At 42.5% G+C, this 23,599-nt stretch overlaps 1 protein-coding gene across 2 annotated transcripts; it reads right to left on the reverse strand.

The window, feature by feature from the left end:
• Positions 1–503: 503 nt before the first annotated feature.
• Positions 504–21,727, reverse strand: NUDT13 (nudix hydrolase 13). 2 transcript variants are annotated; one of them, XM_080926273.1, is made up of 9 exons: positions 21,617–21,727; positions 16,112–16,204; positions 11,716–11,855; positions 10,257–10,391; positions 9,335–9,441; positions 6,841–6,966; positions 6,038–6,149; positions 5,254–5,408; positions 504–1,200 (listed from the first exon to the last, which is right to left on the reverse strand). In XM_080926273.1, the coding sequence occupies exons 2-9, from the start codon at positions 16,192–16,194 to the stop codon at positions 1,000–1,002; spliced, it is 1,059 nt and encodes a 352-aa protein (XP_080782399.1). In that variant the 5' UTR covers positions 16,195–16,204; positions 21,617–21,727; the 3' UTR covers positions 504–999. The 2 variants fall into 2 exon arrangements, with proteins under 2 accessions (XP_080782399.1, XP_080782400.1); XM_080926274.1 differs by lacking the exon at positions 6,841–6,966.
• Between the last annotated feature and the right edge of the window lie 1,872 nt (positions 21,728–23,599).

A 23,599-nucleotide genomic window follows, 5' to 3' on the forward strand; every position in this document is an offset into this window, starting at 1 on the left:
AGGAAAAACAGCAAAGTCTTAAATCATCTCACGCCCTTCTGGGATTTAGCTTCTTCAAAAGAACACCACCTCTGGTTACCAAGAGGATGACCTTTGCTCCCACTTTCCTCATTCCATAACAAAAAAACAAAAACAAAACCATACTTTTGGGCCGAGGATACGTCTCTGTGGTAGAGCATGTCTCTACCACGCATGAAGCCCTAGGTTTGATCTGCAGCAACGACTACTAAAATGTTAACCTTTATTTAACTGCCATACACGAGAATATATCTAGGCTCAATGGCTGCTCATCCAGAGGATCCGGGTTTGATGCCCAGCAACCATTTGGCAGTTCACCACAGTTCTTGGGGATCGACACCCTCTTCTGGCCTCCACAGGGACGAGGCTTGCATGTTGTGCAGAGACATACACGCAGGCAAACACTTAGGCAAGTAAGAAAATAAAAATTTAAAGAATACATCTACACACAAATTCGAAAGCATATAAAATGTTATTTTTCGGTGAGGACAGAAGCAACTCAAATGTGAGTTGTGAACTGTTAATATTTTGGCAGTAAGATAAATAACCCTGGGCACATTTGGCTTTTCCTATAAACAATGCAACATCAACCAGCCCAGGACAGAGGATGTTGTTCCTACAGCCTTGGAGAAAACGGGTTACACAAACCAGCTCCTTTCCTCAGCTTCTCACAGTCAGCATCTCATCGATCAACTCTCTTCCCTGCAGTTCTTGTTTTGTTTTTAAGTGACAGTGTCTAAAGTGTTGCCCCATTGTCCTGGGCAAAAGCGATGTTCTTGCCTCAGCCTCCATAGTAGCTGGGACAAGCTGCTCTATCCAGTGTATGCTGACGTTTTTGGTGGGCTGTTAGAAGGCACCTCTTTTGGCAGTAGAACGTCTCAGCCTCTGTCCTGGGGCTGGCTTTGTCACCTCCCCTTCACAGTTCATCTCCAGAGGACCCTTCAGCAATGCCCAGAAGGGATCCAGACGCTCCAATTTGAGCTAAGCAGCCAGCGAAGAGCAGCTCTGCCTTTCCACCCACTCCTTAATCATGTGGTGGGCAATAGCCAACTTGGGAGGCAGTAGCAGTGGGGAGGCCTCACTCTGCTGCTGAGCAAAGGAGCCTTTTCTCCTCAGGGCTGTGGCCACCTCATCCAGACTGAACCAGGCGGCTGCCTCCAGTTCCTTCAAGTTCACCTGGATCTGAAAGACAAGGAAGGGGAATAGGGTGGGGTAAACTTATGAACTATAAAATGTAAAATACTGTGGCCAAAGTGAGAAAACTCACGGAGGACTATGCAGTCTTACATGGTAACACCCGGGATCAATGACTAGGTTAAAGTCAGTTCTAAATAATGTTCAGAAACAGAACAGAGAATTAAATGTATTTTGAAATAGTTTTAAAAAGATTAAAATTTTAAATCCTATTCATATAATAGTTATAAAAAGGATAAATTTTAAAATATCCTATTTGTACAATAGTTCTAAATTTTTTATTAAAAAAATCGTACTCGCACCAGGCTGATAGCATTTGTTAAGCACAGTTCCAGTCTCCAGTGCATGTGCACATGAAATCCCGAAGCACAGACGCTAAAGTACTGAGCAGCAAGTCGTGAGTAAGTGTGTCTGACCAAGTATATAACCCTTTCAATTAAAAGGGAGCTGCAGGGTCAGCGGGATGGCTCAGTGGGTAAAGGCACTTGCTGCCAACCTGAGCTTGGTCCCCAGGACGCACAGGACCAAAGGAGAGAACAGATTCCTGCAGCTTGTCTCAGAGGTCTATATATGTCCACACACACATACTGAGAATTTTTTTTTAAGAATCAACATTTATACAAATGCTACTCTCTTACAGGTTAATGATAACTGAAAGCAAAACACAAAGTAAACACAGACTGTCCCAGGAAGTGGAAGCAGATTAGAGAGCCCATAAAAATCAGAGGACAGGACAGGCCAACTGTAGGCAGGGCCTTCGGTGACTTCCATCTGTCAGACATGCCACAAGCAAGCAGGGTGAATTTAGGTAAGATAGCAAAGTCCTTGTCAACCAGATGTCCCTATAGTTTTATATCACTAGTCCCTAACATCCTCAGTTCCTTGGGCAGGAACAGCAATCCACAAACCGTTAAGTGAGGTATGTGCGTTCTGTCTCTTCGTAAGGAAATGTTAAAAATGGATGGTGAAAACTACATCACAGCCATAATACATGGAGTCGGCACACAGATACACACACAGAAGAGTAAAACTGCACCCTTTGTATCAAAACCCAATGCAAATAGATTAAAAATTAAATGCACATGTAGGAGCTGACATAAACCTCTTAGAAGAAACTACTGCTAAGCTTTGTGGTACTGGACTGGGAACTGACTTTTTAAGACATGGCTTTAAAAGCAAAGGCAGAAAAAGCTAAAGTAGACAAGGCGAGGCCAGAATAAAAACCTCCTACACAGCAAAGCAAGCACAAAACACAAAAGCACTCATAATGTGAGAGAAGGTTTGTAGAACAAACATAAGGAATTAATGTCCTAATATGTAAGGATCCCTTGCAGCTCAGCACCACAGACGGAATGTGTTGGAGCTCAGCGGTACCATGCACCTTTGAGGGTCTGTGTCTGGTCCCTACCATTGGAAAAACGCAAAACACCATAACAGATGGTTCTTAAAAGAAGAAGTATTTTATAACTTTCTGTTTTGTTTTGAGACAGGGTTTCTCTGTGTAGCCTGCCCCACCTGTCCTGGAACTCCTTCTGTAGACCAGGCAGGATTTGAACTCAGAGAGCCTGCCACTAACTCCCTAGTACTAAGTTTCAAGGTGCATACCACACAGAGAAACCCTGTCTCAAGAAAAGAATCGAAAAGAAAAAAAGGAAGGAAGGAGAAGAAGGAAGAAGAAGAAGGAAGAAGAAGAAGAAGAAGAAGAAGAAGAAGAAGAAGAAGAAGAAGAAGAAGAAGAAGACAAAATAATTCATATGGCCAACAAACGAGTGACAAAGTATCAAGTATTATTAATCAAGGAAATGCAGAGCCACCCTATGAGAGATCCTGCAAACCTCCTAAGATGGTGTGGTGGTGTGAATGAGAATGGCCTCTATAGGCTCCTATGTTTCAGTGCTTGGTTCCCGGCTGGTGGAACTGTTTGGAAAGGATTAGGAGGTGTATCACTGGGGGGTGGGTTTTGAGGTTTCAAAGCCTAGACCATTCCCAGTTAGGGTTCTCTCTTTCTCCCTCCTTTTTGGAAATCAGATTTCATCCCTTGGCTAATTCTCCAGCACCATGCCTGCCTGTCTGCCTGCTGCCATGTTTCCTCTGATGGTGGTCATGTACTGACCCTCTCAAACTGTTAAGTAAGCTCCCAATTAAATGCTTTCTTTTATACGATATTTTGCTCTCCCTTCACAACAATAGAAAAGTAACTAAATCTGATGGCTATCAACAAAAAAACAAGGCCAGACATTGGTGGCATAGCCTTTTAATCTCAGCTCTCGGGAGGCAGAGGCAGGTGGATCTTTGAGTTTGAGGCCAGCCTGGTCTACAGAGCAAGCTCCAGGACAGCCAGGGGTACACAGAGAAAAAACTCTGTCTCAAACAAAACAAAGAAGCCTGGCATGATGGCACACACCTGTAATCCCATCACTTGGGAAGTCAAAGCAGGAAGACCCCGAGTTTGAGGCAAGCCAGTGTGACACAGTAAACTGAAGGCTAGCCTGAGCTACATATATTAAGACCCTGGCTTTAAAATGAACAAATGGACAACAAATGTTGGCAAGGATCTGAAAATAGGGGACTATAACACATTACTAGCTGAAATGAAAATTGGTGCAACCACTATGGAGAACTACTGAATTCATAATTAATCAATTAGTTAATTAATTAAAAGATAGTGCACACTTGTAATCCCAGCACTGGGGAGGCAGAGGTAGGAGGATGTCTGGAAGTTTAAGGCCAGCCTGGTCTACGTAGTGAATTCCAGACTCACCATGGATACACGGTGAAATCCTCTCTCAAAATAAAACTATCATTTGATCCAGTGATCCCACTTCTGAGCCTATATCCAAGTGCACTGAAATCTAGGGCTCGCAGGTACCTCTATATTCCTACTGTCGCCGTGACACCATTCACAACACCCATGATGTAAAAACAATCTGAATGAAGAAAGTGTGACAGATACATATCATGAACTAGTACTGAGGGTGTTGTTGGAGAGGTTCTAAGATAGTTCTAGGTTACCTCCAGCTTGCTATATTAATCAAAGCTGGCCTGGAACTCCTGGATTTTTCCTTCCTCTGTTTCCCAAGTACCCAGGTAATCACAGGTATTTGTTACTCTGCCTGGCATTACTAAATTTTTAAAATGAAGAAAATCATACATTTATAATAAGGTGATGAACCTGAAAGACATGTTAAGTAGAATAAGCCTGATGCAAATTGTGCATGGCCTCTGCAGCAGGGGGACACTAAAACAGTCAAAAGCGAAGGGTGGGTGCCTGTTCCCAAGGCTGGAAGGAGGGGAATGGGGAATTAGCTAACAAGGATACAAAGTTTCTCTTTACATAGTAAGTTCCAAAGGCCTGTACAAGATCTACAGTTAGCAACATTGTGTCAAATACATTAAACTACTGCTTATGGTAGACTCTCTTAGCCCAGAGGTAACACAACGTGGGGCAGGACTCGGCACAGAAAGTGATGGGTAAGCTTAAGACACTGATAGTAATGACTGAAGGTTCCAGCTAGTAATAACTTATCGATGGTTCCTGATACCTGTTTATCTCCAAACCCAGCAGGTTAGATGCATTTAATGTCTACAGACATCTGTAGACACATTTTTTAAAGGGGGGAGGGTTTCATGTAGTGTAGGCTAGTCCCAAACTTCTGATCCTCCTATCTCCACCTTCCAAGTGTTGAGACTCCCAAATGGGTAGTGCCAGGCTGGGTTTATATGGTGCTGAAGACTAAACACCTGCCATGTTTGTTATTCTAGCACTCTACCAACTAAGCTATACCCCCAGTCCATCCCAGTCCATCCCAGTCCATCTATTCTCAGACTCTGTATTCTTTATACTTCAACAAAGCAGCTCCAAGGGAAGTTGTTTCATAACTGATACCGAGTGACGCTTATCTGACTCCATTCTCAAATTCCTTCAGGATAGTGATTATCTTCTATATCACCACAAAACCCAGAGGTTGTTCCTCAAGCCAAGTGCTCAGAAAGTACACGCTGCCAAAGACTCGGCAGTACAAGGGAAAGTTAAGACTTTACCTCTGTGTGCCCTGGTTTCACGGATGCATGAGAAGCGATCATGAGTGAGCTATTGGGAAAGGGCCAGTGCTGGGATGCCGAGTACTGTATGTTTTCCACCTCCAGGCCCACCTCTTCTGCAACTTCTCGCTGGACAGCCTCTTCCACACTTTCACCTGCAAACACTCAGATTAATTCCACAGCCCTGGAGCAGGAAAATCATTTGTTATCTATCTGCAATCCTGATAGCTCACACCGATGGGAGCATCCCAAATCTCAGTTCCCTGCACTAGGAATCACCCTGAGTATAGTAAGTCTATCGGACTAGTTACAATGCAGGAGGGTGGAGCAATGAGCGAGGTTACCGCTGCCCCTGCTGTCTGCGCTGCTTTTCACCATCTGTAGACTTTCCCCTGAAAACTAAAGGAGAAACGGTGTGAGGGAAAATGTAAGTCTGCATGGAGTTCTGGTATATCCCTGTGTGCGGTGAGAGGCTCAGGGAGAAGTACGCTAATGCAGAATCTGTTCATCAGAAAAAGGAGACGGGCTGGCAAGGCAGACAGACAGATGCAGACAGGAGGGAGTGTATTCAAGATTACAGAGCAGAAGCGGTGGGGGCAGGAGCACTCACTGTATCATCCCTCCAGCTATGCTGCGTGTTTGAAATTTTGCCTCCTGTTATGTAGGAAAACTATATAATTCCAGGATGTGAGAGGGATGAATGATTGTGACTCTACATATGATGGTGATAGGACAGACGGGTTTTATCTCCCAGCGGCACCGGCAGCTCCTCCCCTAAACTTACCTATGTCACAGAATCCTGCCAGGGCAGAATATAACCCCCTGGGAAAGGAGCTCTGGCGGGCAAGTAGGCATCGGGCCCCATCTGACACCAGTGTGATCACTACAGGCGCCATCTAGGACAGAAGAGTGCAAGTTGAGATGCTGGCACTTTGGGACCTAGAAGGCAACAGGAAAGGACAGTTGTGGGAGCCTTTGGAGCTCACAGGTTTCCTTCCCCAGGACAGAGTAGCAATAGCCTTGTCTGACTACTGTCCCCAGTTTTCTATTTCTTTTCTCTTTGTTTTACACAGCAAATTCTAGGAGAGCCAGGGTGACATAGAGACCCTCTTTCAATAAACAAAGAGAGAGGAAAAAAGATTGAGATTAATTTTATTTATTTATTGACAAGGTCTCTCTACATAGCCCTGGTTGACCTGGAACTCACTATAGAGACCAGGGTGTCCTCAAACTCATGGAGGCCCACCTGCCTCTGCCTCCCAAGTGCTGACCACAGTGTCTGGCTGTTTATTTTTTTTACTTTAAATGTATGAACGCTTTGCTCACATGTGTGTATGTGCATGTTGGGTGCCTGAGGAGGGCATTAAATCCCCTGGAACTGGAGTTACAGAGGATTGCGAGCTGCCATGTGGTTGCTGGGAACCAAACCCCCAGAAGAGCAGCTAGTGCTTTTAACAGCTGAGCCATCTCTTCAGCCCCTTGTTTTGTTTTGTTTTGTTTTTTTGTGAGAGTACCTGGTATAGCCCAGACTGACTTTCCCTCCCAAGTACTTGGATTGCAGGAATGTCCCACACCCATTGGCCCCACCTGTGGATAGTAGATGATTTTATTGGAGGGACACATGCGCTTGCTGCCTGCCATGTTCTTCTGGGTGGGCTGCCCACTTTTGCTGCAGAACTGATGGCCGTCGTGCCAGCGGAGAAGAGCCTGGGCCTGCAGACGCAAAGGTGGGCGTGGCCTGAGAGAAAGGTGCCTGACAGTTCGTGGGGACCTTTCTCTAGCTCACTTACTTCAAGAGGGAAAAAGTTATTTAATTGTGTTTTTAACGGGACTGGAGGTGGTACTACAGGTGCTGAGGTACATGGGTGGGTCAGAAGAGAACTTTGCAGACGTGGTGTCCCCCTTGTACCTTTACAGAAACCATCCCAGGCCACCAGGTTATATGGCAAGCCCCTTTACCTGCTGAGTCACCTCTCTGGTCCTAGCTCACCTACTTCAAGTGGCTTTAAACTGTAAAGTAAGCAAATGATCTAAATATATTTTCCTAGCATCAAAAATCTAAAGGGAAGCATATTTTATGTGTATTTTTTTAAAAAATTTTTTGCATTACCGGGAATCTACACATATAGTAGGAAGTAATCTACTGAGCTATATCTCTAGCCTAAGCAGTATTTTGAAATGCATTGTGATTGTTTGAAACATAATATACAACAAATATACACATAAATATAAATATATACAATATATATGTATACACAAATATAGATATAAAACAAAATATACAGCAACATAATACATATCCATGAAACATGACCTAACTTAAAAAGGAAACATTCCCATTTCCATTATAGTTAAGCATTTCTTTTATATTTATTCCTCAATAAAGTTATGTTTTTTTTTAATGTGTGTGTATATTTGTGTGTGGTGTGTTTGTGTGTTTATGTTTGTGTGTGTGTTTATGTGTATGTGTGTGTATTTGTATGTGTTTGTGTGTTCATGTTTGTGTGTGTGTTTATGTGTGTGTGTATGTTTGTGTGTGTGTTTATGTGTATGTGTGTGTATTTGTATGTGTTTGTGTGTTCGTGTGTGTGTGTGTGTGTGTGTGTGTGTGTGTGTGTGTATGTGTAGGTCCTAGGATAACCTTGGGAACCAGTTCCTGCCACCTTGGTGACAGTCTCCATGCTGTGCAGTGTACTCCATGTTAGTGGCCCCTGGACTTTTAGCCATTCCCTGCCTCTGCCTCAGATCTTGTCCTAGGACTATTGGGTTTCCAGAGGCACAGCACAACATCTGGCTTTTATGTGGGTCCCAGGATGGAACTCCAGTCAGGTTTGTACATCGTGCTTTTATCTACTGAGCCTTTCCCCAACTCAAGTTGTGATTTTTCTTTTTTCAACTAAAAACAGCCTTAGGCACTTCTGTTTAGTTTAGAACAGGTGGTCAAGTGGCACAGCATCAGGTGTGGCACCTGTGTGTGATTCCTGTAATCCCAGTACTGGGGCAATGGGAGCTCAAGGTTCTCAGCTATACACTAAATTGAAGGCCTGGCTTTAAAATTAAAAACATATATTCATATAGTTTTATGTCAAAATGCTTTTAAAAATCTGTACATGTATTTTTTTAAAATAAAGTTGGAAAAAATGCCAAAAAAAAATTAAAACAAAACATTAAAGGCTGGTATGATGGTAAGTCATGTTAATTGGCAGGATTTAGAATCCCCATGGAAACAGCTCATGGGGCCTATCTGGAAAGGTTATCTGGATTAGTTTAACTTAGCTGAGAAGACCCACAATAACTGTGTCTAAGACCATTTCATGGGACCCCATTTCAGAAACCCCATTTCAGAAAACAATTTAAAAGTCAAGAATAAAAATAAAATAACAATTGAAGTCTCAAGCTGTGAGATCAAGCTAGTGAAGCAACGTAAAAGATAGCATACTGTGTACCATGCTGTGGAGCTATAAAAGGTTTATGAAGTTGCCTGGACTGGTTGCTGAGTGGTTAAGAGTGCACGCTCTGGCAGTGGGCCAGATTCAATTCCCAGCACATATGACTTCTTATTGGCTGTTCACAATCGCTCATGAGGAGCTAGTGCCCTCTCCTGGCCTCTGCAGACACCTACACTCACAAGCACATGCGATTAAATACAGGCACACACGATTAAAGATAAAACCTTTTAAATATATTTAGGAGGGGCTGGAAAGATGGTTTCATGGTTTAGAGCACTGGCTGCTCTTCCAGAGGTCCTGAGGTCAATTCCCAGCAGCCACATGGTGGCTCACAACCATCTGTAATGGGATCCGACGCCCTCTTCTGGTGAGTCTACAATGTACTCCTATACATAGGATAAACCTTAAACAAACAAACAAAAACCGTTTAGGAGACCGATAGACTCTGTTGCCATGTTCTCAGGAGGCAAACCTCCACAGCAGCTCTGCCAAGAGCAAACCAAGGAACAGTGAATGATCTTTCAAAGTACATTGCTGCCCTCGGTGATCCATGAGAAACCACGTGTCACCCCAAGATCGTAGGCACACGTGTCCTTGCCCATGCACACAGCGTTATTATCCCACAGAACTACCGTGAACAGCAAGGAGGAGTCCACCGAGTTCAGCTGGAAAAGAGCCTGCCTCAGCTTGACGAAAGAACCTCCGAGCTCTGCCTCCATTTCAGATTTCAGCAAGGAGGCTAAAAACAATTAGAAAAGAGGATGCAATTGAAGTGACACCATCTTTGCCTCTGTGCAGTCTATTGGTCAGAACACTGCTCCCAGAACTATTCTATCTGGGGGGAGAGAATGCATGCATAAGAGTGTGTGTTGTATGGAATAGGTGTTCTGGGTCCCAAACCTAGATTTTGGAAGAGTGGAAACAGTTTAAACAAGTACTGAGTGACTCTCAGGTCAGTGTGAGAAGCGGTGTGGCACAGTATTTCTCAAGACCCTCTTTACAGCAGTCAAACTGATGGAGCAGAAACACCTATCCTGGGGGAAGAGAAAATGGTTTTCTTCGAGGGGGCCTCACTATGTAAGCTAAACTGGCCTAGAATTCAAAACTCTTTGGCCCCAGCCTCTTCCAATTACTGGGATTACACACTGCCATACTCAGGTTTGAAGACATGAATTTTAAAATGTTTACGAAATAGTTCAGATATAAGATGCATAATGCATGGGGAATGATAAGCAAGTGTGTCCCCACCACTTGGAAATAAATCATCATGATACCCTTGATTTTCAGCCAGCTAAGGTAGTTCATGTCCGCTATCCCAGCACATGGGAGGCTGAGGCAGAAGGGCTGGATTTGAGGCCAACGTGGGCTATAGAGCAAGTTCCAGGCCATCGAACACTTCATGGTGATCACAGCAAATAGTAGTGTTTTTTTATCCCTAAGGACGAAAGCTGATAATGTGTTTGTATGTGTAAAATGTTCCTTGAGATGATATTACACAAGACCCTAAAGTCTGAGAGCAGCTGGAAAGTACTTATCAGGAAAGGGGGCGCATACCATGGACGGAGGAGCTGCTCTTCAGACCGAGATCCAGAGCAAACCATGCTTCCAGCTGGTCAGAGCATCCAACCAGCACCGAATCTTCTATTCTTTGTGAATCCTGTCCAAACTTACCCAGCAGCCCTTCCAACTCTAAACAACAAGAAAGAAGAGGGAGAGAAAAAGTGAGACTCGGCTCTTAGTCACATCACTGTGTGAGACCCACAGGAAGGACTTTTGCTTAGAGAACAACACAGTTGCTCCCTCAGCATGCTGTGGTCTGTTACAGAGTACCACTCAGATACCAAAATGTGCCTGTTCTCAGATCCCCTATATACAACAAGGCAGTATTTGCCAAAACTTTAAATAGTTCTTGGTCGCTTAAAGTATCAGATAACAATGCAACTATGTATCCAACTGTTTTACACTATTTAGGGAATAATGGCAAGGATTATTGGTATTTACCCTTAACTCAATGGTTTCAGGGCTTCCCCCCACATCCCCCCTCCTCCCCCACCCCTGCTACTGAGGTTGAATCTAAAAACCTCAAGTGGAGGTCTGACTAAGAACGGTCATAGGCTTCCATGTTTGATAATTGGTCCCCAGTTAGTAGAACTGTTTGGGAAGGAGGTGTGGCCTTGTTGGAGGAGGTGTTATTACTTCGTGGGGGTTGGGGGGTACAGTAGGGCTTTGAGGTTTCAAAGGGTCTTCTCTGCCTCCTGCTCTCAAGAGGAAAGTTCTCAGCTCCTGCTTCAGTGCCATGCTTGTCTGCTTTCGGCCACACTCCCTGCCACAAGGCTGTCCTCCTTCCGACATTTATCACAGCGACAGAAAAGCAACCAAGGCCCTCATGTGTGCTAGTCAAGTGTTCTCCCCTGACTTGTACCCTCCCCCTTCTCCCACAGTCAGACTTTAAAGTATTCTCAGTTTACACTCGAATCTCAAAAAGAAACCCCCCAAATCCAGAGGCTTACATCTCTAATTGCATGTACTGAACGGGGTCTCAAAATTAATTTGTATTCAATTTTGACCTTAGCAGAATCAGGTTAGGATGCAAACCTCAAACCCTGTAACTGCAGTTCCCTGAGGCTAGAAATCACTAGCCTAAGGCACGGCTGGATAAAAGCTTCTATGAAAAGACACTAAGTCTTATTATGTAGCAATTGACTACTCAATTGCTATTGTAGAATAAAAGCGAACACAGTATGTCCAGGAAGGAGTGTGGCTGTGTTACGATACAATTTTATTGACAAAACGGGCAGCAGGCCTGTCCCATTGGAACAGCAGCTTCATGAACCTCTGTTTTGAGGCACTCGGGGTAAGGAGTTATTAATGGGTAGAAACGGTTATATAAACATGAGACTCAAGAGCTGTTTGAAAACTCTGAACTCTAAAATGTAAGGAAATCTTTTGGAATTTCCTAAATCCCACCTGGTGGCCGAAGACTCACCAACCCCACTGAACACTTTGACCTTACCTGCTCGGCTAAGCCGGGGCACCAGGTATCGATGTCCTGATGCCCGGAGCAAAGGATCCAGCTCATGAAAGAGGTAAAACACTCCTGTGTGCTGAGCCTTCCTGCAGGCCTCTTCATCTTCCTTCAATTCAAATAAGTATCTGTATTTGGGAAATAAGCCATTGAAAGACGGAACTTAGGCTAGTGTGACTCAGCAGGTACAGGGTGCTTGTTGTCTAGCCTGAGGACCACCAGCCTCTTCACGTTATCCTCTGACCTCTACATGTATGCTGTGACATCCAGATAGGACCCAAGTTAAATAGACAAGCAAACATAAATAAATCACACTTGGTTGATTATCATTCATCCATTTAGGAATATTCTTCTTAACTCTCCTGTAGTCTTACATATGTATGTATGTATGTATGTATGTATATGTGTATTATGTATGTATGCATGTATATATGTATATATACATGCATGTATGTAAGTATACATGTATATATGTATTACAAAACTGTGCCCGAACCCATGGACATGCTAGGCAAGCTCTCTAACACTGAGCTATATGCTCAGTTCTTTTTCACCTTTTATCACTAAGTTGCCCTGGCTGCTCTTGAACTCACTCTGTAGTTCAGCAAGGCCTTGAATATAATCCTCCTGCCACAGCTTCTAGTGTAGCTGTGATTACAGGGCTGTGCCACCACACCAAGCTCCATTCATCTATTCACATCCCACTTTGCTCCCAAGCTGAGGAGGCTACAGGAAAGGGCACTCTGCTCTTTATCCTGCGCTCCTGTCCGTCCCTCCGTGTGTCATTGCCCCGTTTGTTCATTGTCTGTCTCCCCAAGCCAACCATGACCTGTGCAAGCACAGGGTTTGCCACGCTTGGCTTTTCATCTCTGCGATTAGCAGAATGAATGGCTTAACACAATCCGTATCTATTGGCTTCAACTTCCAGGGCAATAAATACTGAACTAAAACTTAAGGAACTTTGCCAGTGTTACACAGTGAAGCAAGGATTTGCAGGCAGTGGACAGAAAGGAAAGTGAGCACAGCGATAGAAATCTCAGCACAGAAGGCCACCGATGGGAACGAGCTGCACTGCCGCAGAGTGCAAACACCTTCAGGAATTCTCATTCAGTCTAGGGAAGGCAAGGCGCACATCTGATATCAGTGCACCGTTGTACATGAACTCCTTTCGCTCCTTAAGTGTACCATAGACATCACCGGGAAAGCCCATTCTTGGACAATCTAATTCATAGTGATAATATTTTCAGTAGCCAAAATAAAAAATGTGAACTAAGAAAACTTTCTGGGCTAGGCATGGTGGCACACGCCTTTAATCTCAGTATTCCGTGAGTTCTGGGACATCAAGAGCTATGTAGAGAGACACTGAGGAGGAGGAGGAAGAGGAGAAGGAGGAGGAAAGAAGGAAGGAAGGGGAGAAAGGAGGAGGAGAAGAAAAAGGAAGGAAGGAAGGAAGGAACGAATGAACAAACGAAGAAAACTTACTGGTGTCTTGAGAAGAGACAATAATGGATAGAGTTCTCAGCTTCCTTAGTAGCTTCATTTAGGGTGGTGGGAATCTGTCCACCAGCCTTACAAATTGAATCAGAGTCTTTAAGAAACACCGGTGACCTCTTGGGAAGAGCAACATTATCAACCAACCAAACCCTCCACAACTTCCATGGACTAAAACACCAACCATTGAGCACACATGGAGAGACCTATGGCTCCAGTGGCATATGTAGCTGAAAATACCAGTGTCTGGTATCAGTGTGAGAAGAGACCTTTGGTCCAGGGAGGGCATGTTTTCCCAGTGTAGGGGAATGCCAAGGCAATGGGATGGAGAGAGTGATTAGGAGTGAGTGCACCTTAGTGAAGACAAGTGAAGGGGAGGAGGGATGGGAGTGGGTTGTGGAAAGGGGATAACATTTCCAATGTAAATACAGAGAGTATCTAATTAAAAAAAAACACTGGTGACTAACTGAGCATTGTCTTGGAGGCTTATTTATTAACTTTTATTTTGTGCTGGTTGAAACCCTAAAACCAAACTAAGCATATATCTCAGTGGTAGAAGGCTTGCCTTGCATGTGAAAGGCCCTGGGTTTGATCACAGCACAGAAGGACAAAATATTAAGCTCTAAAACAAAACAATCTCAAGTTTATGCCATATTCTGATAAGTGAAAAATACGTTTTACAGATGTTTTCTGTAAGATCTGGAAACATCTGTAAAAGCAACAAACAGAATCCGAATAATATGAAAACATCTCGTCACTGGTAAAAAGGTGAGCTCCTTAGAAACAGACAAGAGGAACCTGATCTTTCAGGACTTGTGATATTTTAAAAACTATCTGAAATGACTGTTGCCTCCTAGGGTCAAGAGCCAATGTATGTCAAAGGAGAGACAAGTGCCACTCCAAAGTTACTGAATTCAAACAATAGAAACACTGCTGCCCTCAAAGACAGTGGGACAGCCTTTGCTTTGCCCTCATTACCCTTAAAAACAAAACCCTCATGTGAAGGTCTTCAACCAACAACCTTACTAGTTCAACCCAAAAGTTCATATATTCTCATCAGTTTTACCCTTTCATTACAGTACCATGGAAGCCATTATACTGACAGCCAAGGCTGACAGGAGTCATTTTAAGTTTCATCTGACTTTTCTTAAAAGAATAACATTTTTAAAAAGTCATTCTTCAAAAAAGAAAACCACTATAATAATTTTTTTAAAGGAAAACCATCAGTAATCCCACTAACTAGAGAAAATCCTTGTTTGGGAATTTTGGAATCATCTAAACAGTATTGTGTGTCAATATACATTGAAAAGAATACAAGTGCACACAGAATTATTTGTGGGTGGACATAGAACCTATCATATCCACCTATTTGTAGCTTTTTGTTATTGTTATCTCTTTGAAGGTTTGTTTTTATTTATGTGTCTATTTTTATTATGTTTGTTTTGCCTGCATGTGTATTTGTATCACCTGGACTCCTAGCACCACCTGAAGAGGGTGTGGGGTGCCTAAAAATGGTCGTGAGCTGCCACGCAGGTGCTGGGAACTGGATCTGGATCTTCTACAGAAACAGCAGGTACTCTTAACTACTGAGCTTTTGCTCCAGCCATCTTTCGCCCCCTGTTCTCCGGTTCACTGAAGTCTATCTCTTTTGGAGAAACAGAAGGTGTTGGAGTTATCCTTGCTATTTCAGGAAGCAAAACTATATCATTCAACATAGTTCTAAACTGTGTCTGTTAAAAATCCCACTAAACTGGTCTGCTTTAACAACTCCCTCCCTGTGCATCCATCTAATATTTCAATGCTGTTATGCATGAAGCACTGTTTCATGCCACAAGATGCCACAAAGGAAAGTCCAAGCTGTAGCTAGGTGTGGTGATACAGGCAGTCTCTGCACTTGAGAAGCTGGTGCAGAGGAACAAGTGTTCAAGCTATCCTGACTACACGGTAAGACTCTACTTCAAAAGACAAATAGGAGATATGGTGATGACTCAGCCAGTAAAGTGCTTGCTGCACCAACATGAAGACTGTATCTGTGACACACAGAAAAGCTAGGCAGAACTCTACAATCCCAGTTCTAGGAAGGTAGAGACAAGAGGATGCCTGGGACTTGCTGACTAGCTAGTGAGAGATCCCACCTCAAAAAATAAAGTGGGGGACTAAAGAAATGGTTCTGTAGTTAAGAGCACTGGCTATTCATCTAGAGGATCTGGGTTCAGTTCACAGCACCTATGGGGCAGCTCACAACCATTTATGTGAGTTCCAGAGGATCTAACTCCCTCTTCTGTGGATAATGCACAGACATGGTACACAAACACATGCAGGCCAAATACCCATGCACATAAAACTTAAGGAAAATAGTAAGGTGGAGAAGTGACTGAGGAAGACATCTGGTCAACCTCTGCCTCCATCTGCACATGCACATCTATGTATAATTACCCTTTTTCACATGGGTTACCATAAATATATACACACACAAGAAAAAAATACAGCTAAACCCTGTCTACAGACAAAAAAGAACAGTCTCTTTTTTGAGAGAGAGAGAGAATGTTTAATATAACCTGGGATGACCTGAAATTCTCTATGTAGCTAAGAATGATCTTGAATTCCAGATCCTCCTGCCTCAGTCATCAACATGCTGGGACCACAGGTGTGCACCACCACTCTTAGGCAAAAGAACAATGCCTTATTTGAGTAGCGCTTATAGTCAAGAGTATGAAATATTTACCTATTTTTAAATATAACACTAAATGGCTTACAATTGTAAATAATTTACAGTGGACATTATTTTGTGTAATTTTTAATCTCATACATTTAATTCTTAAAATGGAGTTTTTAAGAGTTTACATCTTAGTATTTAATAACCCCTCCCCTCATCAGACTGGTCAGAACTCACCGTGCCTTAGTGACATAGGTTGACAGCAGCCTATAGCACCCAAAAGATTTCCTCCTGAAAAATGATCCACAATACAGAGACATTGTTGGGTTCCTAGAAAAAAATGAAGGGTTTTTGTTTGGTTGGCTTTTTTGTTTGTTTGTTTGTTTGTTTTGATCATAGTATGCACTTAAAGTAATAAATCAACAAGAGAGTTATGGGTTTAAGCCTGGACAGAGTCACTTTGCAATATCAAGAAAAAAACAAAATAAAACAAGAACAACAACAAAACAAGACTCAAGCTTTGATTTTGTTTTTTAAGGTAGTGTCTCATTATGTAGCCCTGGCTGGATTCAAACTCTGCCTGCCTCTACTTCCTGAGCACTGGGATTTTAGATGTGCAAAACCACCCCTGGCCTTCAACGCATTTTATCACTAAACAGATCACAAATTCCCAGTGACAAGGTTTCTCTGTGTAGAGCAGGCTGATCTTGAACTCACAGAGATCCACCTGCCTCTGCCTCCACAGTGCTGTGATTAAGGTGTGCGCCACCACACCTGGCTCTGGTGCTTATTTTTCTAACATACAAAATTGAAGCATGTTCTGCTAAACTAGTAAGTTATGATTAACACAGCAGTGCCTTCCTCCTTCATGCTGTGTAGAAGGTGCTGGGAGGCCGGCTGCAAAGCCAACCATATCTCTCTCCTCCCTGGTTTCTAAGCAGGGCCATGCCTGGGACTTAACAATACAGTATAAGTGGAAATGATGTGTGTCCCTTCTAGCACAAAGCAATTGGCAGTGAATATGGCTTCTCCGTTGCCTAGAAGACTCCAGTGGAAAAGGCAGAGCCATTAGATGGAATAGCTTGGACCCTTGAATCACAAAGCTTCCCACCAATCAGAACTCCTCTGCATCGGATTGTTTGTAAGAAATGAACTTTGAATACATTGGGTAGGTGTGGGAGTGGGGTCATAGGCATCTACCATATTAAGAAATTAAAAATAGCCGTATGGTTGTAGCTATGGTGACAGAGGAGTATACCTTTAGTCCCAGCTCTCCAGAGGCAGAGGCAGGCAAATCTCTATGTCCAAGGTCTACATGGACAACCAGGGCTACAGAGAGAAACCCTGTCTTGAAAAACCAAAAAGAACGTAAACATTTTTATTTATTAATTCATTTTTTACTTTGGTTCTGGGGGCAGATGCAAGCCATGTAATCTACCACTGAGCTCCATCCCCAGTCTCCTGGCCACTGGAATTTATTATGGCCAACGGCATTATCCCGATAGAATAAATGACAATTCTGAGATGTGTTCAGACTCCCGAATCCAAGTTTCTCATCCATGATAAAAAGCATTCCAGGCTGATGGGATGGCTCAGCAGGGAAAGGTCCGTGCCATCAAGCCTGACAACCCAAGTTCAGTTCCCAGGACCCACATGGTGGAAATGAAGTGCCAACTTCCCCAAGTTGACTCTTGACCTCCACAAATACACTATGGCATGCACACATACACACAAAGTAAATACATTTAAAGTGTAATAAAAAATTTAAAACTCCAACAACTTTTAGAGAGTGAAGTAGGAGAGAAATCTGCAGCTCAGTAGTTCTCAACCTGTGGGTCAGGACCCCTTTGATATTGCATATCAGATATTTACATTATGATTCATAACACAAAATTACAGTTATGAAGCATCAATGAAATAATTTTATGGTTGGGGTCACCACAACATTAAGAACTGTATTAAAGGGTCACAGTATTAGGAAGTTTGAGAACCACTGATATAGATTTTTAAAAAATATAATCATGGCCATTGGGAAAATATGTCAGTAGGCAGCTATGCAGACTCATAGGAATCCATGCTAGTTTCTGTTTTTGTAGTATATTCTTTCTCTCAGAGATCTATTTTCAGAATTGTGTTTATTTGACTCTTGGTTTTTACATTCCCAGGGACTGACTGAATCCAGGGTTTCACCCATCTGAATACTACCCATCCATACCCTAAGCCAGTGCTCGACCACTGAGCTACATCCAGCCCAAAGTTTCTTTTTAAATTATGTATCAGTGACTTTCATGACTAGTAAAAATGTCAAGAAATCCCACTGAGAAAGTTAGACCATTAGCACAACTAAACAACCAACCCCCCTTGCAACTGTGCCCAAGGGAAGCAAGCTTTGACACGAGCCTACTGAGAAACGTTTATAGCTCAGGCCTGCCTCTTGGTTGCACAATTAGGAGTCACTGGTGACTAATCCTTGGATAGTTTTGCTTTCGATCTATGGTCTAGGCAAAGGTAAGATATATTTAGCAAATTAGAGTAAACAAAAGATAAGAGACTGTTGTTATACAAGGTCGCTTAACAAACAAAAATATACAATATGAATCATGTTTATAGAAGTCCAGATGTGCTATGTGGTTAGGAAGAACCCTGAGATGGTGCTAAAGGTGTAATTTTAATAATATAAAGATCAATTTTACTAACTCATATATAACTCAGAAATATACATTGTTCCCATGTGTTAAGGTTAATTTAGGAGTAGCTATTAATGTGTTAAACATTCCTTTAATAAAAATCTACTTCTAAGAATTTATCCAAGGGAGGATAAATTTAAGAACATTAATAAAAAAAATTATAGGGGCTGGAGATGGCTCAGCATTTGAAGGCACTGGCTGCTCTTCCAGAGGACCTGTTCTGTTCCCAGCACCCACATGGCAAGTGACTCTAGTAACTCCAGACCCACAGGATTTCAATGCTTGCTTCTGGCCTCCGCAGGCATCAGGCACATGTGTGGTACATAGACAAACATGGATACACATAAAGTAAATAATTTTTAAAATTTATGAAAATGGAAGCCAGCAAGGTGGCTCAACCACTAAAAGGCTGTGCAGGACTGACAACCTGAGTTTGATTCCTGAAACCCATGGTGGAAGGGGAGAACTGACTCCCTGAACTGACTTGTCTACCGGCCTCCATGTGCATGCTATGGCCTATGTGCATCTGCACACACATGAATCACACACACACACACACACACACACACACACACACACACAAGAATTAAATAAAATGTTTAGTGGGGACTGGGACATAGCTAGAGGATGTAGTTCAGTTGTAGACTATTCACCAAATATACATGAGGCCTAAGGTTTAATCTTCAGCAACCGCCCCCCAACTATGATTAAACAGAACAATAACTAGCTTCTAAACTTAGAATGATCTGTGTAGTAGCAGGAAAGAGAATTCATAACATATTATTAAAAGAGAAATGCCCATAAGGCAATGGGGAGATGCTAGTCAAAGGGCACACAGTTTCACTTGGACAGGATATGTAAGTTCTGCAGATCTGCAGCACTGATGGTCAACAAATACACTTGAAAGACACTTGAAAATTACTACAAGATCTTAAATGCGCTTACCGCAATGGACAACTATTAATATGTAAGGTGATACATATATTAGCTTGATTTATTTAATGATGCAAATACCAAAATACTATACTGTGGGCCATAAATATATATTTTTATCAATTTATTGTTACTATTGTTACTTTTTAAGATGAGTCTAGCCTAAAACTTACAATGTAGCCTAGGCAGGCCTTGAGCTAGAGGCAATCCTCCTATATCAGCCCTCTAGATACAGAGATAACACACATACCAGGCACCATGCCAGCTTTATTTGCCCATTACATATTCAGTTAGAATATATTTGAATTGAATTATAAATTCAATTATATATTCCACCTGGAAAGGACAAATACTATTTGATTGGTCGCCATTACCTAATTCATTTATAAATTGAGAGAACAGGTAAACATTCTGGGGGTACATAAATTAATTTTTGTTCTGTTTTGCTTTTTGTTGTTTTGAGATTGGATCTATGCTTAGGTGGGCTTGAACTCATGGCATCCTCCTGCCTCTGACTCTAGAGTCCTGACATTACAAGTGTACAACACTCCACTCATCTGGAGTTACATGGATTTGTTACTGTTGAGTTGTTTGTTTGTTTTCTGGTTTTGAGAGGGTCTCATATAACTCAAGCTGGCCTTGAACTCACCAATCCTCCTTCTGCCCATTGAATGCTGAGATTGTAGTTAGGCATTTTTATTTTTCAAATGACTAGAAGCACAGACTATAGACAGTGGCTAGTTTAGAAGAAAGAGATGGTGAGGAGGATTGCGAGGGGCACATGCAATTAAACTGTTCATTTGTACTCGTGTGTGTGTGTGTGTGTGTGTGTGAGAGAGAGAGAGAGAGAGAGAGAGAGAGAGAGAGAGAGAGATGTGTGAGAGAGGCTGTAGGCACACACACGTCACAGGATATGTGTACAGATCAGAGGTGTTGGTCCTCATTCTCCACCTTATTTTGAGACAGGATATGTCTGTTGTTCATCACTGTGTATGCCAAGCTGGTGAGCCTGTGAGCTTCCAGAGTTATAGATGTGAGCTATTGAACCCCACATTAAATGGGTCAGCAAGCACTTGACCCACTGAGCCACCTTGCCTGTCTAAAATTTACTTATTTATTTTATGATTTTAAATTTCATTCACTTATTTATTTTTGAGACAAAGTCTCACTCTGTAACCTAGGCTGGCCTCAGACTCACAGTGACTGTTTTGCCTCAGTAGAAGGGATTATAGGCTACCTTTAAAATTTTATGCACATGCCCATATTCTCTTTAAAATACAACAATGTATAACAAAACCAGTAGCTTCAGGGACTAACAGCTGAAGGAGGTTATTTCTAGGCTACTGGAATTTCTCTGGTGACGTTAATGGGTCCTGGGAACTGGAACCACTCACTACTCTTGTGTGGCCCACTGTTTGGCTACCTGGTTTCTTGCCCAGTATGTGCTACCAAATTAATTTGAGCCAACTGTTGATTATCATGGCCTGAAGTCTGGGCAATTTGTCAAGCAGCACCCCCACACAAACTCGCCGCCCCTGGTGTGTGTGTGTGTGTGCAAAGAATTGTAGATGAAATGAAAGGTAAGGGTTGTTTTTACTTAAAACTAATAAATGCCAAGGTATGATCCTTATGAACTAACAGGTTATGTGACATCCACACACACATTTCTCATCCTGTTTAGCTTTCCAGGAGGAATGACTTATAAAGCGTGACCCTGCGTTCATCCCGAATCTTCGCGGGTGCCCAGCGAGCATCCACTTCACTGTGGACTTCGATGGGCTGGGAACGCTGGAAGCTGATGAGCCGCGGTGATGCAGATTTCACGGTCTCCGTGCCCTGGTTTATACGAAACGCTTTATGGTTTACTCCTAAAAGATCCCACCACCACTTTAAAAAATTATGAGAAACGGTGAGATATTGGAAAATTCCATTTTTAAATAGCTCTTCAAAAACATCTCAGAAAATATTCTGAGGTATTCAATATTGAGTGCAAAATGGTCGTGTTTCTCGAGATTAGAAAGACTTAAGTTAAAACTGTCAAACTCTGTAACCGAGAGTTTTGATCATGGCTCCTTACTACATCCTGGTTGCACTTAGAACAGGTTTTGTTTCCTGTACTCACTCTTGAGTTCTTTTCGAGGTGCCTTCTGTGCAATGGTCTGAAAACCCCTGGAAACTCCAAATGTTCAAGTTCAAATGGTTACTCTTTTCCCTTCCCGATGGGATTGATGCTTTTGCCACTCCTCCCAGAATCCTCCTAAAGATGCACTCTGGGAAATGTAATTTAATCGCTACAGTGCGATAATAAGTATAATTGGCTCCCGGGGTGGGTGGAGAGAAATGAGCCACACTTCCCAGCAGTCTCCGAGAGATTGCCAATGCACTCTGGGAATTGTAGTTCAAATTTTCAGGTAGAGACTGCGACCTTGGGTTGCAAAGTTAACCCCTGCTGTCAAAGCTTATAGTGAAAACCACCACAACCAAATAGCCTCCACAGTTTCCAGATCTTCTGGGCTAGAGACGTTTTTTAGATGTTGCTTAGCTGAATTTGTGAGCTCCAGGTTCAGTGGAAGACTCTGCTTCAATAAACAAAGGGGAAAGCCATGGAGGAAGACATTCCGTGTCAACGTTACCCTGTACATCTACACACTTGAATGTGCACTCCATGGACACACATGTGCCATGCATATGAACCCACATATATATGTGAACATGCAAAAACATTTTTTTTTTTTTTTTGGCTAGGAATTCCAGGCTTGCCTTTAAGCCTAGGAGACAGAGGCAGAGCCCTCCGGATTTGAGGTCAGCTACAGGTTATCCAGGGGTGCATACTGAGACCTTGTCTTAAATAAATGAGATGACTGTGCTTAGGTATATAGAAACTTTAGGTAAAATTCATACCTTGATCAGTCAGTCAGATCAATTGACAAGTCTCCAGTAAAGCTACTTGGTGCTGCCCTCTTCTGATTATGAAAGTTGCTTGCTTCTTTAAAATTTTTTTTTTTACTTATTATATTATATATAAGTACATCATCGCTGTTTTCAGACACACCAGAAGAGGGCATTAGATCCCCATTACAGATGGTTGTGAGCCACCATGTGGTTGCTGGGATTTGAACTCAGGACCTCTGGAAGAGCAGTCAGTGTTCTAACCACTGAGCCATCTCTCCAGCCCAAGTTGCTTGCTTCTATGAGAAGTCAGTGCTGCAAGCTACTCATTCAAAATATGTTTACTATTAGTTTTTCATTTTTGCATGTGGGTAATTTGCCTGCAAGTGTGTCTGTGTACCATGTATGCATGGTTCTTGCAAGCCAGAAGAGGGTATCAAATCCCTTGGAACTGGATTTAAGATAATTATTAGCTTCCAAATGTGAGTATTGGTGATCAAACTTAGGTCTCTGGAAGAGAAGCCAGTGTTCTTAGCACTGACTAAGGAGCTTCCTTAACTCCTCAAAATGTAATTAATGAGCACAAAAATATGTTTGGATCTTTTAAAAGTACAGAATACATAAAATGTGTCCATATGTAAACCAAATTTTACGGGAGGAAACAAAATAAATAAATATGACCATGATTGTAAGTGCCAGGGACAGAAATTAAAGCACTTTAAGAGGAGGAATGATTTTGCTATTTCATGTAGGATGGTTAGCATCATTGTTAAGGTAGCATTAAAGGGCTTGACGGAGCTGTCAGGAATAACCAAGTTAGGATTTATGGGGAGAGACTTGTAGACAGAATAAAATATGCTCATGCAAAGGCCCTGGGGTGGCAATGTGCCTGGCAGGTTTAAAGAAAGGCTAGGACTGGGGTTGGAGAGATGACGCATGGTTTAGAGCTCTGATTGTCTTCCAAAGGACCTGAGTTCAATTCTCAGCTCCAATATGACAGCTTACGACCTGCTGGAACTCTAGTTCCAAGGGATCCGAGGTCCTCTTCTGGCCTCTGTGTGCGCGAATGTAGAACTCAGCACACATGCAGACAAAACACCCATAAGACATAAAAATAAAAGGTAAAATAAAAAAGCTAGGACACATCACTAGAAATGAGGTCAAGTAATAGACAGGCATTATGAGATCACATGGAGCCTCACGAGCGTTATGTTCT

The sequence above is a fragment of the Micromys minutus genome, assembly GCF_963924665.1.
Source record: "Micromys minutus genome assembly, chromosome: 12".
NCBI lineage: Eukaryota > Metazoa > Chordata > Mammalia > Rodentia > Muridae > Micromys > Micromys minutus.